At 40.0% G+C, this 15274-nt stretch overlaps 1 protein-coding gene and 1 long non-coding RNA gene across 5 annotated transcripts in view; one reads left to right on the top strand and one right to left on the bottom strand.

Moving 5' to 3' along the window:
- Positions 1 to 2257: 2257 nt before the first annotated feature.
- SRP9 (signal recognition particle 9) lies at positions 2258 to 12849 on the bottom strand. Its single transcript, XM_061160150.1, has 3 exons — positions 12646 to 12849; positions 7909 to 7977; positions 2258 to 3453 (listed from the first exon to the last, which is right to left on the bottom strand). The coding sequence occupies exons 1-3, from the start codon at positions 12715 to 12717 to the stop codon at positions 3334 to 3336; spliced, it is 261 nt and encodes an 86-aa protein (XP_061016133.1). The 5' UTR covers positions 12718 to 12849; the 3' UTR covers positions 2258 to 3333.
- Positions 12847 to 15274, top strand: part of LOC133069064 (uncharacterized) — a 25466-nt gene continuing 23038 nt past the window's right edge. The window contains exon 1 of one of the 4 annotated variants that reach the window (XR_009695773.1): positions 12847 to 13987. This is a non-coding gene — a long non-coding RNA (uncharacterized LOC133069064). The remainder of the gene's footprint in view (positions 13988 to 15274) is intronic. The other 3 variants (XR_009695771.1, XR_009695772.1, XR_009695770.1) reach the window with 3 other exon arrangements.

Here is a 15274-nt window from a genome sequence, read left to right as displayed (position 1 = left end):
ATTACCATCATACTGTTGCTAGTGTTAGATTTTTCTAAGGGTAACAGAAGATATCAACTATAAAATGCTGCCAACACAGCCTCTAATCACTTAGAGCTGTGACTAACAGATTTTACATTTTTAAGACAAAACGTTGACAGGCTAGGGAGAAGGGAAAAGCCAGACCTTTATAACAGAGAACACATGTAGCCAACAGTGCTTAATGCTCCAACAATGCTATGTGCTCCAAGGAGAGTGGGTCTCCCTAAGAAGAGAACAAAATGAAATTATTTGAACTGCTAATTGTACCTAGAATGTTAATAACTATGATAACTGCATTTGGATTACCTTAGGGTCAGTAACATTTGATTAAATACAACACAAAACAGTTTGCTAAAAATTAGTCCCTGGGAAATCCCCTGGCATTCTGTGGTTAGGACTTGAGGCTCACACTGCCAGGGCCCTGCGTTTGATCCCTGGGCAGGGAACTAAGATCCCATAAGCCATGTGGAATGATTAAAAAAAAAATTAGTCCATGAAAAGTGTGATTATAGTATCCAGAACTACCTCCTGATAAAAGAAAAAAGTCAAGAGTATACAGCACTGTGACTTTTAGAATACATAATTTGCAGTTTTATTATTATACAGTCTTTGAGAGATTTAATATCTTCACCACCAATTAGTTCTCTTAATAATTTTGTGTAGGTACAAATGAACATGTCTTAGATTTAAGATTTCAGTTTCTCCCACCACATAAAAACACTCTCCATGGAGACAATCTTGTTTCACTTCCCATCTGCCAAAAACAGCATTTGATAGTAGACATAGCTTAGTAGAAAAGGCAGATGTTAACTTATAAACAACTATTCAATTAAAATGAGAAAACTTAAGAGCTGGCTACTTACACCGATTCCACTGAAAAATAACAACCATAACAATAACAATAATAATAGCTATCATTTGTTGAGCTTTTACTACGTTCCAGGCAATGTGCCAAGAATTTAAAGTAGATTATGCCACTTAATCCTCAAAGCCCTATGAATACTTTCAGCCCAATTTCCAGAGAAGAAAACAGAGGCTTGGGGAAACACCCTCTCAAAAACCACTGAACTAGGAAGTAGAAGTAGTGGAGCCAAGATTGCAACACAGTCTGCCTTGGAACATCTGCTCTTAATCACTGCTACAAGTTACAAGGATTCAAAGAACTCAAACCTCTGTCCCTGCCTTTCCACCTTATCTTCATAGAGTAGTGTTAAAAAGTAGAAGATTTAAATGAGAAAGACCAAGGCCCAAAAACCCTCCAGTTATCCTATTATTGGGGGGGGGGGGGGGGGGGCGGGAACAGTCAAAACCCAAAAAACCCCTACATTATCTGATGTTGCTTTTCTTTTCTAAGTATTTGGCTGTGCTGGGCCTTGGTTGTGGCACACAGCTTTGATTTTCTTCGAGCCATGCAGGATCTTTCATCTCAGTGCAGACTCTCCAGCGGTGGCTCACAGGCTTAGCTGCCCTGCAGCATGTGGGATCCTAGTCCCTGGCCAGGGATCATATCCACATTCCTTGCAGTACAAGATGGACTGTTGATCACTGGACCACCAGAGAAGTCCCTGACATTACTTTTCTTACTCAAGAAAACAAAATGCCCTAAAGACAGAAATGGCAACTCACTCTAGCATTCTTGCCTGGGAGATACCATGGACAGAGGAGCTTGGTGGGCTACAGTCCACGGGGTGGCAAAAGCTGGACACAACTTAGAGACTGAACAACAACAGTGTTTCACGCATCAGAATGCCAAAAATCTGGAATTTGTATTTTTGTGCTGCAATGTTGTGAAGAAACAGCATTCTCCTGCACTCTGTTGGGCATGCAAAATGGGACAATCTCCGCATAAAGCAATTTGACAGTATCTATTAAAATTAGAAATACATATGCCCTTTGACTCACCAATTTTATTTCTAGAAATCGAATGTCCACATATACTACTCATGTGTATATTCAGTGCAGCATCCTAACAGCAAAAGCCTGGAAACAACCAAATGTCTATCAATAGGAGACTGAAAAAAGCTAGCATGGTTCTTTTGTAATACAACTGTGAGAAACAGTGGGGGGAAAAAAAAAACAAATGCTATAACAGAGAAAGCTGAGTAATAAAAGTATGAAGAAACAAATAAAACATACATACAGCATAATAGGCTCACTTTAGTCTAAACTAACGTAGAATATCCCAGTCAAGAAATCAATTATTCTTAAGAAGTTATAAACTTAAAGAGACATAATACACATTTATGTAATATTTTATTTACTGACCTCTCTGAAACATGCCAAAATTCATACAGTTAATGGAACCTTGCGTGTTGAAATGCTGGTCAGCACAACAAATTCCAAATAAAAAATATTTTAATGTGGGAATCAACAAATAACATTATATTTAGGTTGGTAAAATTAATTGCAAATATAAGATAAATGTCAAATAATATCATATTTCTGGTTTAAAGGAAACAGTTGTGACAGTCATGCTTAATACCTTGGTTAAGTAAAGAGAGAAACGGGCTGGGGTATCATAGAGGTATGCAAAAATTTAACAGTTCAAATAATCTTTAGCCCTTCTGAGAAAAGATAGATGGCAAATATGTGGCAAGTATTCTGTAATATGGTGATTTCAATCCATTAGTGATCATTCTGTTCATGTATTTAAAGTAACTGCAGATGTTTCAGAGCACTGAAAATTAGATTGAAAGTAAGTCTTTGCTCAACAAGTTAATGATAAAATGACCCCTTATATTTAAAAATATAGCTTAAATTTGTAAAGTTTAAGGTAAAGCATACCTGTTTTCATAATTATTTTTAGATATAATTGAGACTATACTACTATATATAATCAGCTATATTGCTGTGCACAGTTAATTCCAGTTACCTTATTTTATATTTGCTGGTCATCAACAGCACAAAATTTATGCATCAATCTAGCAAAACAATTATATTCAATTTTCTTTTAAACACAGATTAACTAAATTTAAGGAAGAACTGACTTTTCTTAATCTCATTTTCAAGTTACTGATACAAACTTAACAGCAAGTAATTATTTATTTTGCTTAACACCAAATAATCTACAAAAAGTTTCCAAGATAGATGCATTTTTTGTTCAATCTCCAAAAAATAAATAAAGGCTTCCTAACTGAAAGCATTTACATTCCTGGCTCTCTAAAGTAAACATAAAAAACAAAGTACAAAAAAATGATCTCTTGGCTTCTGAATAGCCCACTTAGTTACATAAAGTATCTTCTCTCCCAATACTCTTTCAAATTCAAAAGATATTTACTTCCTAAGAACATAACAGTCTTCATTTCAAACCATTCAGTCCGTTTCCATGGCAACACTGCGGGATTCCTTGGCCACCATAAGTCGCATTAGTTGACTGTGGAATTTCTCAATCTTCTTTACATCTTGAGCTTGGTCTGTTCTATACACCAAACACTGTCAGGAATTTTAAAAGCACACATTAACTATGTAAAACTAGATTACTAACGATGTAGCAAACATATTCTTGGGTAAAAATCTGAGTCTTTCCCTACCACTGTTTTGCTTTACTTCCTCCGGAGATAATTCAAGTTTCCAGGTTCCCACAATTACATTCCTTAAGTTTAGTATTTTATAATATTTAAAATGCCACTACTATGGACAAAAACCAAAATGAACCCTATTTGAGGCATCTCAAAAATGACCAGTAGACTAATGTAATCATATTCTGTCATGGTCTGATGACAAAAACTAAAGGTTGGAATCAGGTATTTTCTCCCTGGGATCTGGTTATAAGTGATTCTATAGTTATAGTGGGAAAAGCATATACATTTTAGGATCTCTTTCTCTGTTTATGAAATGGGAAGTGTATGGTTAATGATCATCTAATGATCATTTTTAAAAGATGATCATCATCTTTTAAAAATCAGGAATTCCTGCTTACTGCTGGTTGGTACCTACATCAAGCTAGATAAATTTGTTCAACCTTGATTTCTGGTATTATTTATAACTTTTAAACCAATCCAAACTCTTCCTTGCTTTACATTCAGTTCTTCATCTAGAATCTTCAAAATTATCAAACTTAAGATGGCAGTCTCGTTTTGTGACACAAATCCATTTTTCTTCAGCCCATCTTATGGATTCATATGAGTTTTAAGCAATGGGAACTTTGTGATCCTGCAGTAATATTCATCAACTTCAAGTGATTTGGAGTTCAACCTGATCGTGCTGTCAACTTAAAAAACCACACAACATCAGAGTTGTGAGTTAAAAGTTTTATCTGGGGCAATACGAGGACTGCAGCCCAGGAGACAGCACCTCAAACTGCTCTGAGAGACTGCTCCAAAGACATAAAGAAGGACAGTATACATGTAATTCTGGTGAAGGGGGAGGACATGCAATCAAGCATGTTTATTTCTTAGAAAGTTTCTGCTGGTCTCGTGACGCTTCTGCTCGTCATGAGAAACAGTCATCACCATGAAAGACTTTAGTGCTTTTCTAGATACGAGGAGATATAAGAATTTGGCTCAGAAAATCAGCTCCTGAGAATATATAATTATCTGAAGACCTGTCCTGCCAGGTTTCCGGGAGCAGAGTGTGCCTCATTTCTGCTCTCCATCCTGGGCTCATTCAAGGGGTATTGGAGGTCAGCAGCTGCAGCAGTACAGGACTTAATCCTTGTAGAGGTAGATGGCAAGTGCCAATTTGCGGTTGACAATGCGCAACTGATTTGAATTCATACAGCCCTTAAACCACTTACTTAGAAAAATTCACACATTGTACAAATCTAACAATCTAGCAGCCATAATCATCTCCAGAGTTTCAATTTTAGCGCATGTACTATAGGAGAACATATACCTTCTCTCTACAGTTTGACACAGAAAGAGCTTCATAGAAAACAATTATAAATCAGTCATGGAATTAGAAACAAAAGATGCATAAATGGGACTATAAAAAAGTCAAAGCTGTAAGACAATAATAATAAAGTCTAAGAAGAGTTTTCTGAGCTATTAAAATGAATTACTGAGGGAAGTATACAAACTTTTCTTTAAAAATCATTAGAAAATAGATTTTTTCATTGGAGTTGGTTCACACATTTGTTGTTTAGTATGATGGATTTGATTGTATCTTTGGTCCCTTCTAGATAAGGACTAATTCTCAGTAGTTTTAAGAAAGGGAACAAAAAGTATCCTTCATACTTAGATCTTATCATGGAAATCATTAATGTTAAAGTTCTTTCCAGTATTGCTTACCATGGATCTTTAACTATATTTAATCATTACCAGAGGCCAAAAGTCATCATTTGGAGGTAAAGTCTTTTGTATTGAATTCAATTCTGCATTTTCCTCTATTTCTAAAGCAGAACATACCAATTTCTCTTCAGTAGATATATCTATCCACTCTGTGACAATCACAAGTAACATTTTTCTCAATGTGAATGCTCAGGATTCAAGTATACATTTATTGAACCTACTAAGTGGCAGGCACTAGTGCTAAGTACTTCCACATATTTCATTTTGCACAACAACCCAATTAGGTAGGTGGTGGTGGTGGTTTAGTTGCTAAGTCATGTCTGACTCTTTGCGACCCCATGGACCTACCAGGCTCCTCTGTCCATGGGATTCTCCAGGCAAGAACACTGGAGTGGGTTGCCATTTCCTTCTCCAGGGGATCTTCCCAACCCAGGAATCGAACCCAGGTCTCCTGCATTGCAGGCAGATTCTTTACCAACTGAGCTGTAAGCAGACTATTACTATGGCACTTCACAGATGAGAAAATTAAGGCCCCCAAAGCCAAACTTTTGGCCTGATCTTCCCCAAGACTAAAATGCTGTTAGATTACTAAGCTAGGATTCAAATCTCCTCAACCTAGGTTTAGCACACAACAGCTCAATTTACTCCTTTTTCACATTTCACCAAACTTAATAGGTTCTGCAAAGATATGACATTAATTTAAAAAGATCTGACTTCATGCAACCTCATAATGGAATCCTGAATACAAACACAGTAAAAGATATGACCAAAAGTCATTTTTAAAGTCACTATGAGACTTTTTAAAGAGTTAATCCATTAAAAGAAATGTTTGCTAAGTGCCCTTTGGGTCAGGACTAGTCACTACAAATACAGGTATGACTATAACTCATCTATTCTTATTATTTTGAAGCCCACAACCTATTAAAAGTCAAATGTGATTAAAAAAAAAAAATGTGAAACAGCACAAAAAGAGGCAGAAATAAAAACAAGAAATGAAGCAGTCCTTCTGAGATGGGTTTTGAAATATAAGCAGTTGGCTTGTCACACTGGGGCAGGGGTGGGATTCAGTACCGCAAAGATGGAGACAGACTTGTTCAAAAGCTCAGAGGCCTAAGACTGCATGGCATATTAAAGGAGCCCTTAAGTAACACAAAAAAAGACAGAGATTAGAGGGGATGTGAGGGTGGAGTTTACATTATGAGTGATGAGAAGCCACTAAAGATTGTTAAGCAGGGTAGTAAGAATCCAATTTGCATTTTTAGAAATCACTCTGGCGGGACAGTAGTATGGGACAACTGAAGGATGAACTGGAAGCAGGGACACAGAGCTACCAGCCCAGGCAAGTGACAACGAGGCCTTAAGAGGTTAGCAATGAGGATGAAGGGTTCATGACAGGAAATGAGATGAGAGATTGAATCAGTAATTCACAAATGCCCAGCAAAGCATATGGAACTTATCAGAGAATCAAAATACAAGTTTTTCAAATGAAGGAATAGTAAATCTGAGAATAAAGGAAAGGAAGGGACCAAAGATGATTCCCAGGTTCTGAGCAGGTAGATGACAGTGTAATTAAAGACAGGAGGCAGGAGGAACCAGTCTGATAAGGGATGAGGACTTCCATTCTAGACAGGCTAACCTTATGAAGTAGAGGAGGAAGGATGCTCAACTTAGACCTAGTCAGGAAGCCAAAAGAAAAATATGAGCTAACGGTACAAAACTGGAAACAGACACATACAGGCAGTACTGGATTTAATGGACTGATCCAGAAGTGGTAAGAAGACGTCAAGGACAGAATCCTGGAGAAACCAATATCGATGGGGGCAAGTCAGCAAAATAACTAGCAAAGAATGAAATAAACAGAGAAAAAGAAAAACAAGATAAAGTGGAGCCAAAGATGCCAAAATAATTTCTACAAGAAGTGGTTTTCTGTATCAAAAGCAGCCAGGAGTGGGGACTTCCACGGTGGTCCAGTGGCTAAGACTCTGCGCTCCCAATGCAGGGGGCCCAGGTTCAACCCCTGGTCAGGGAACTAGATCCCACATGCTGCGACTAAGAATCCGAATGCTGCAATTAAGGATCTTGCATGTCTCAATGAAGACCTGGTGCAGCCAAATAAATATTAAAAATATTAAAAGCAGCCAGGAGGTCAAGCAAGATATGAACTGCTGAGAGTACTGGGTTTGAAAATGAAGGGGCTGCTGCTGAGCCCTCGCTGAGAGCAGTTTCAGGGAAAGACTTCATGTAGAAACCACATGGCAGAGGGGTAAGAAATAAATGGGGTGTGAGGAAGCGAGAAGAATGAGCAGACAGGAAACGAGAGAAATATAACTACAGAACCTATAACTTGTATTCAAATACCACTTACTTCTCACACATCTACAAGGAAACCTTTACCCCCTGTATCTATGTTTGGTCTCTATGTTCTTCTTGTTTGGCTGTTATTAAACTATACTTGACAAACTGTATTAACGAAGCGAGTTGAATTATGTTTCCAAGTGCCTATAAAAGTAGCTTCAAGAACAAGGCTCTTGACTTGGGAATGAAACACAAAATAAGCATTCTAATGGGTGACCTGCATAAATTCTATGTAAATAATTTCAAACAAATGATTAACTCAAACAAATCTGAAAGTATGCAACAAATAAAAATGTATACTTACAACTAAATCATCTGTTACTTTAATACACAAACTCCCATCAGAATGCCTATATTTGAGAACCACACGGGCCTGAAATAAAAATACATATTTAGAAACAGTGAAGTCAGAAGACATTTCTTATAAATAATTTAGTCTTCAAGTGAGCTAAAATAGATCCTTTTAGAATTAATAGCCAAAATATCTAAAGGCACCTTTACTGTAAACTCATCATTACTGAAATGAGGGAAAACAGCACTTTGTTCATTCCTACTGCTACAATACTTTTAAGACTTAAAAGAAAGTCAGGTATTTTATTTTCAGCCACTTTGAAAAGATGCACTGAAAATTCCGAAGGCACACCCTTATTCAGAGAACGTCTGTAAGACTCTTAAGGTGGTTTGGCATTTCTTGCCAGTAAGACTACGTACCGAAGGGTATTCACAGCATGCTACCTCAAAAATATACCACTTCAGCTAAAGGAAAGTTTTGAGCTGAAGGCAATTAGTTCTCTGCCCTTTCTGATCAAAGCAGGATATAAATTAAGCTTTGTAAAGGTAACGCAAGTTTCCAATTGTAAAGGTGTTTCTTCTCCCTGGGAAAAAGAGAAGAAGGTTTGTTCCCTAAAAACCTTACCAAATAACTCTAATATTGCCCATACATTCCCTAGTCACCTTCTCAGAACTTACTCCCTCCTAGAAGCCCCAAATCTCTTTTCCTCTGCCCAACCTCTCTCCCATACTTTCCCACCCTTAAGATGGTATATAGGTCCCAAATTCCTCCTCTTTGTGAACTTCTATGCTAAGTGTAATTCTTTCTATTTATTAACCTGTCTTTTGTCAGTTTAATTTGCAGAGGCCCTCTTATGAAACCTAAGAGAGTAAAGGAGAAGGTTTTCTTCTCCCCTACAAACCCACACATCTAGCCACAGAGGACTGATAGGGAAAAAAAAAAAGAGAGGGAAAGGAGCAGAAATGGGTAGTGAAGTTCAAATCCATTTCCCAGGAAAGAGCACTGCAGTTGCAGTTCATAATTTCCATTTTCCCATGGCTCTCAAGAGGTGGACTCAGACTAATTACTCAGCAAAATCGTATCTTTCTCATGATGGCATGACATGAGACACAACTTTCCACATCTAGAATAACTCCTACATTGAGTGCCATAATACACAGCACTTTTTGCTAATGGGTGTTCTACAGTCAGGAAGCCAAGAAAATGATTTAGATATTAGTATATTCCAATAAAAGAAGACAGCTCCCCCCCGCCCAAAAAAAAAAAAGAAGACAGTTCCCAATAGAGTTTACAACCTCCATGAACATTATATTTCTTTAAATGTTGGATTCAAAACAGTGTACTACAGCAGAGACAAGTCTCTTATTAACCAAAAATATAATAAATCACTCTAGTTTAGCTTTAGCTAGCTATTTTAAAAATTGCTAAGTTCTACCAGCCAAAACAGGAACATATATTTAAAATGGCTCCAATGTAGCACAGGACCCTCAAGATAATTCTGGAAACTAAATAAAAAGGGCTATTAGAGCTTTTTCTACAGCTTTTCTCATTATGCCTTCTACTCCCCTGGGTTTGCAAATTTAAAAAGGTCATATCATCCTGAGATTTGTCTTGGTGAGGGAGGAAAGGGAACTTACCAAACACTTAAGTAGGTGTAAGTATCTTTAGACTACCTAATAAGATTCTACTTATTGAGCTAGTAAGTTCAGTTTTACATAGTAAAAAAATTCAGTCCTCTGGAAACAAAAGGAAACCAACTTAAAAATGTACTAAGCATGACAACGATGTAAAGTTTTAACTCCTGCTTAAAAGAATACTCAGTGGCTTCATTAGGAGAAATGAGTTAAAAAACTTTGCGATCCCACAGACTGTAGTCTGCCAGGCTACTATGTTCACGGGATTCTCCAGGCAAGGATACTGGAGTGGGCTGCCATGCCCTCCTCCAGGGGATCTGGAACCCGATAAGTCTGCCATATTGGCAGGTGAGTTCTTTACCACTAGCACCACCTGGGAAGCCCCAACCCCCTTTTTATTGGTAAATTAGAAAGCGCCTAAGTTGCCATGTCAGATGCCACTCAGAAGGAAAAGAAATCAAGGTTCTTGCTTTCTTAGTAACTTTGAATTCAACCAACTTAGATAGTCAAAACGTAAGACAACATGAATTAAGTCTTAGAAAGACATATACAGGTAAAATGCTAAAAGAGAAAACGAAAGTGTAAAAAGAATTTATGGAGATAGCTTCAGAAATGCTTTTTTTTTTTTTTTCTTACTTTTAGGGAAGAAGTTAGGAGAAAGGCTGAAGCAGCAGTCTGAATGAACATATGATGCATCCTGTAGCTTTCTGAGGCTAGCGAGGGCTGAGGATGGTGGAAATGGTGGGAGACAAAGCCAACAAGACTGGAGAGAGGGTCAGACTGGTGCCTGGAAGGTGGGACTTTTACCAGCAACCAGTTAAGAACCAGTTTTAAAACAGGAAACTGATAATTCAATTTTTGTGTCTGAGATAGCTGTGGTATATATGTGAGTGAACAAGGAATTTTAAAAGCAGGCAGACAGACTAAGAGGTTATTACATGGTCTAGCAATATCATCATTTTCACTTAGAGCAGATGCAACAGACAAAGATAAAAGGTGATAAATATGATCAAGAGAGAAGACAATTCTGTAAAACAGATCCCAAAGAGTTCTGACAAAATTTCTTTTCTTCCTTTAGTTTCAACAGTATGGACTGATAGAAACAGCATGAACACGGTGTTTAGAGATGTGGGTTCAAATTTTAGCCTAATCTCTTAGAGATCACCAGGCAAATCATTTAATGTATCTAAGACTGTTCATTCAACTACCTCAAGGGATTGTCTTCAATTGTATAAATAAATTATACAGATAAGTATATATATATATATAATGTCTGTCACATGGAAGGTATTCAATACAACTGTCGGCCAAGCTCTCTTCCCACTCATCCCCTCACCGACCTATCAAAAAAATCAGTTAAAAACCAATGGAAGGTTACCATGAGAAGGCACAAATTTTTAGGCCACTGGAATTTTCTGAAAAGAACTCATAGGTTCTCCCTCTCCTGTCTATTCTACACATGCTTTGTTCATAGCAACGCTCAATAATAATCATTTTATTTTCATTTTCCCTATAACTATGACCACATTCTTATAGGATTATTACTCTTACTGTGGATTTGTTTATTCTTTACTATCTTTCCAAGTATTTTTAGTTTACACTGTGGGTACTTCTACAAAAGTCCTGCATAGTCCTCATGGTACACCGCTTAAAGAAACAAATCGTCCTATGAATAAAATCAACCAAATGGAGGAGCCAGAAATTGTGTCATAAACAAAGTACTCAATTTCACAAGTATCTAATTCATTTTATCATTTATTACTACTACATCACTTTATTGCAAAGAATGGAACTAAGAAGGTTTTTGGCTTCTTGTTACTTATCTAGGTCCAAAAAGCTAGCAGGACTTTTAAATATTTCAAATAATATTTAGATGACAATAAAAACCAAGAGGAAGGAAAATGAAGACCCAAATGCTAAATTCTTGTCCTTGCAACTTCTTTGCTTACTAACACACACACACATGGATGCCTGTATTTCATTCATGGCCCCCCAAAAATTATGATAAGTCGATGTCAGAGGTTACCTTATTATAATTTTGTGGGGGCCATGAATGAATTACAGGTGTGTGTGTGTTAGTCGCTCACTTTGTGTCCGACTCTTTGTGACCCCATGGACTCTAGACCAGTCCCGCCAGGCTCCTCTGTCCATGGAATTCTCCAGGCAAGAATACTGGAGTGGGTTGCCATTCTCTTCTCCAAGGGATCTACCTGGCCCAGGGATCAAACCCAGGTCTGCACTGCAGGCAGATTCTTTACCGTCTGAGACTCCAGTGAAGCCCACAGAGATCCACAGACCCCCTAAAACTGTTTACAAACATTTATGTGTTAAGTGCATTCTCCTGCTCTCAAAGGGCACTGACCTCCAAAATATTAAGAACCAGTAATCTGCGGGAGGTAGATGCTTCCAAATTGGGGTCTTTGATTGCTTTTGAACTGTGGTGTTGGAGGAGACTCTTGAGAATCCCTTGGACTGCAAGGAGACCCAACCAGTCCATCCTAAAGGAAATCAGTCCTGAATATTCATTGGAAGGACTGATGCTGAAGCTGAAACTCCAATACTTTGGCCACCTGATGCGAAGAACTGACTCATTCGAAAAGACCCCGATGCTGGGAAAGATTGAAGGCGGGAGAAGGGGACGACAAAGGATGAGATGGTTAGATGGCATCACCGACTCGATGGACATGAGTTTGAGTAAACTCCGGGAGTTGGTGATGGACAGGGAAGCTTCGCGTGGTGCAGTCCATGGGGTCGCAAAGAGTCGGATACGACTGAACGACTGAACTGAACTGAAACGCCACAGGAAGCCGAAGCTGCAGGGGGAGGAGCCCTGCCCTTAGAGACACGTAAACCAACGATATGGAAGTTCAGGGTATTGTAGGCGGGGGAAGGCTTCTAAGAGCCCTGACTTGACCCTGATTTTGCTGGTTTCAGGCTTCACTGGGCACTTATTAAGAGAAGAGAGGAAAAGAACAATCGGACTTCGCGCGGAATCCCTCTCTTCACACACAGCACCTCCTAAGATACTGCAGAAGCTCCGGAGGCCGAGCGGACGGCAGAGAAGACATCCTGACCCGGTGCTGGGACAGAGACACTAGCTCCGCCTGCGATTTACCTTCATTGGGTCGGCGAGGTAGAGTTTCTCCGCTGCGCGACTGAACTCCTCCCAAGTCTGGTACTGCGGCATCGTGGGACCGCGGCAGAAGGACAGAAACAGGAACGGCTGTGGACCGGAGGCGGCGCGGCGCAGCCCACCTACCTCCCTAACTCCCACAGCCGCCTACCAAGACAGGGGCCCAGAGGCTCAAAGATGGTGGCCCCGCCTCGCACCAACGCCTCGCTCCATTGGCCAGCCCGGCTCGTCCTTGCCCAATGGGAAGGAGGGATGTTGCCTAGGAGGCGGAGCCCCAAGCGTGTGAGTCTGGGAGAGGGTCCGGAGAGGCGGAGAGAGGGAGAGACGATGGAGGTTGCCACAGCGCCCCTTATAGGACTGGAGGAGGATCTGTCCCGCTGTCCTTCGGGCTGGACTACAACGGTAAAGCCCAGGTTTCTTCAGCAAAGATAGAGCCGGTTAGTGATAAGCGCTGGAGCTGTCTCGACTACAGCTTAGTAAAAGAAAGGGGAGACATAAACGGAAGAGTGCAATGGAAAGCTTTATATGATAGACCTCTGTGTCTAGAGGACGGTAACAGGGATGGCACAAGTTGAATCTTGAAAAACATGATGGGTGTTGAACAGGTGGGCAGGGCAGGACGTCGAGGCCCATTTTAGTTAGATCCGTAGTGTATTTAATGTGGTGGGCATCCCCTGGAGGAGGGCATGGCAACTCACTTCAGTGTTCTTGCCTGCAGACTCCCACGGACAGAATAGCCATAGAGTTGCAAAGAGTCAGATAGGACCGAAGCGACTTAGCACGCAAGCACGTATTTGGGGGCATGGGGGAAGAATCAAGGGAAGAAATCATATCACTTAAGCCGGAAGAAATTTGAACTTCGTTCTCCAGGCTATGGAGTGAAGTAGAAGGGTATTTTTCTTTAATCAAGTTGAAGGATATTTTATGTATAGTAAAACATCAGTTGTAAAGCTTCCCTGACGGCTCAGTAGTAAAGAATCCGCCTGCCAATGCAGAAGCTTCTATCCCTGATCCCGGGAAGATCTCACATGTCGCTGAGCCACTAAGCCCATGAGCCACAACTACTGAGACTGCGCCCTAGAGCCTGTGCACTGAAACAAGAGGCCCCCACAATTAGAAGCCCCAAGCACCACAACAAAACGGAGTAATCCCCCGCTTGCCAGAACTGGAGAAAGCCGTCGCAGAGCAAGGAAGACCCAGTACAGACAAAAATAAATAAATACAATTATAGAAGATAAATTATACTAAACAGATCGGCCCTGGACTTTGCTCTCGATTGTTCAGCAAGTGGAGAGCCGGCAGATATTAATCACAACAGGACGTGGTATGATTAATTTTTATTTTTAGAACATGTCACTAGTGGTTGAAGGGAAGCTGAATCGGTGAAGTCCAGCCTGTGCATGGTCAAAACTGAAAGCCTTTATTCTTTCGCCTAAGTTGGTTACCTCCTATGATTGTTTCCATGTCCTTGCTTCCCTTTCAATCCCATTCCCACCACAGTGCCTTCCATTCTGTCCCCACCTCAGCCCTCAAATGAAGTTGCTTTCACAAGGTCACTAACTGCTCTCAGGGTCACTAGTGACCTTCATATTGCCCAGTCCAGCAGACAACTCTTAATCCTTTCTTTTTAAAATTTTTAAAATATATTAATATATATTTATTTCTTTATTTCATTGCACTGGGTCCTAGGTGCGGCATGTGGCATCTCTTTCCCTGATCAGGGACGGAAACTGGGCCCCTTGCGTTGGGAGTATGGAGTCTTAGCCCCTGGACCACCAGGGAAGGCCCTCAATCCTTTCTTGACCAGATTATTCATCTGCATCTGAGGCCATGTGCCACTCCTTCGTCCTTGAAATTTCCTAGCTCCTTGGTTTTTTGACTCCATCCTTCCTTGCTCCTCCTACCTCTTTGGCTTTTCCCTCTCTGGCTCTGTCCTAGCCTCCTCCACTCCCTTGGCCCTTCAGCACTGGGTCCTGAGGTATCATACTTTGATTTCACCCTCTGAGTTCTTCCTGGGCAATATTTGGGTTTTCACTTCCACCTCTATGCTGCTTAGTCCAGGTTCTTCCATGAGCTTCAGATTCATATCTCCAAATGCCTGCCAGGCCTTGGGCTAACTCCAGAGTTCAATTTCGGGAGACGAAAACAATTTTTCAGCAAATTGAAGCAATTTATAAGCCATAAATGTGATGCATCCTTTTTAACTTATTTTACTATTGCCATTTGGCAAATTATTAGCCACTCATACACCATATTTGACTGCCAGGAATTCAATAACTTTTAAGGGTCAGTGTGTAGGGCAAAATGCTTATAAGCTAAAGAGGTCGGAGTAGAGATAATAAGGCAAATTCACCCATACCTATAATTAAAGACAGAAATGTGGCACAGTGCGGGAGACAGAAGTCATTCCACAAGATTTAGTGCAGGAGAGAGAAGTCTTTCCACAAGATTTAGTGGTACCCATGTTTACTCTCCCCTTCCTCCCTTTTTCCCCTAAGGAGGAAGGTCTGTTGTTGTTGTCAAGATAGAAATGACTGATTGTTTTTTAATTCTTTCCCAGGAGCTTTTTGTCCCTCTTTGTTCTTCTAGGTTGTCTCCTAAAAGCTGGCAG

This window comes from Dama dama, chromosome 14 (assembly GCF_033118175.1).
Source record: "Dama dama isolate Ldn47 chromosome 14, ASM3311817v1, whole genome shotgun sequence".
Taxonomy (NCBI): domain Eukaryota; kingdom Metazoa; phylum Chordata; class Mammalia; order Artiodactyla; family Cervidae; genus Dama; species Dama dama.
This window is presented reverse-complemented; position numbering and strand designations above follow the sequence as displayed.

What these genes read in the sequence shown, in the direction of transcription:
- SRP9 (XM_061160150.1), bottom strand. Translation starts at nt 12,717, where the DNA reads ATGCCGCAGTACCAGACTTGGGAGGAGTTCAGTCGCGCAGCGGAGAAA. An exon ending in ACCTCGCCGACCCAATGAAG is followed by an intron (nt 7,978 to 12,645) that starts GTAAATCGCAGG and finishes TTTTTATTTCAG; the next exon opens with GCCCGTGTGGTTCTCAAATA. An exon ending in AAGTAACAGATGATTTAGTT is followed by an intron (nt 3,454 to 7,908) that starts GTAAGTATACAT and finishes AATTCCTGACAG; the next exon opens with TGTTTGGTGTATAGAACAGA.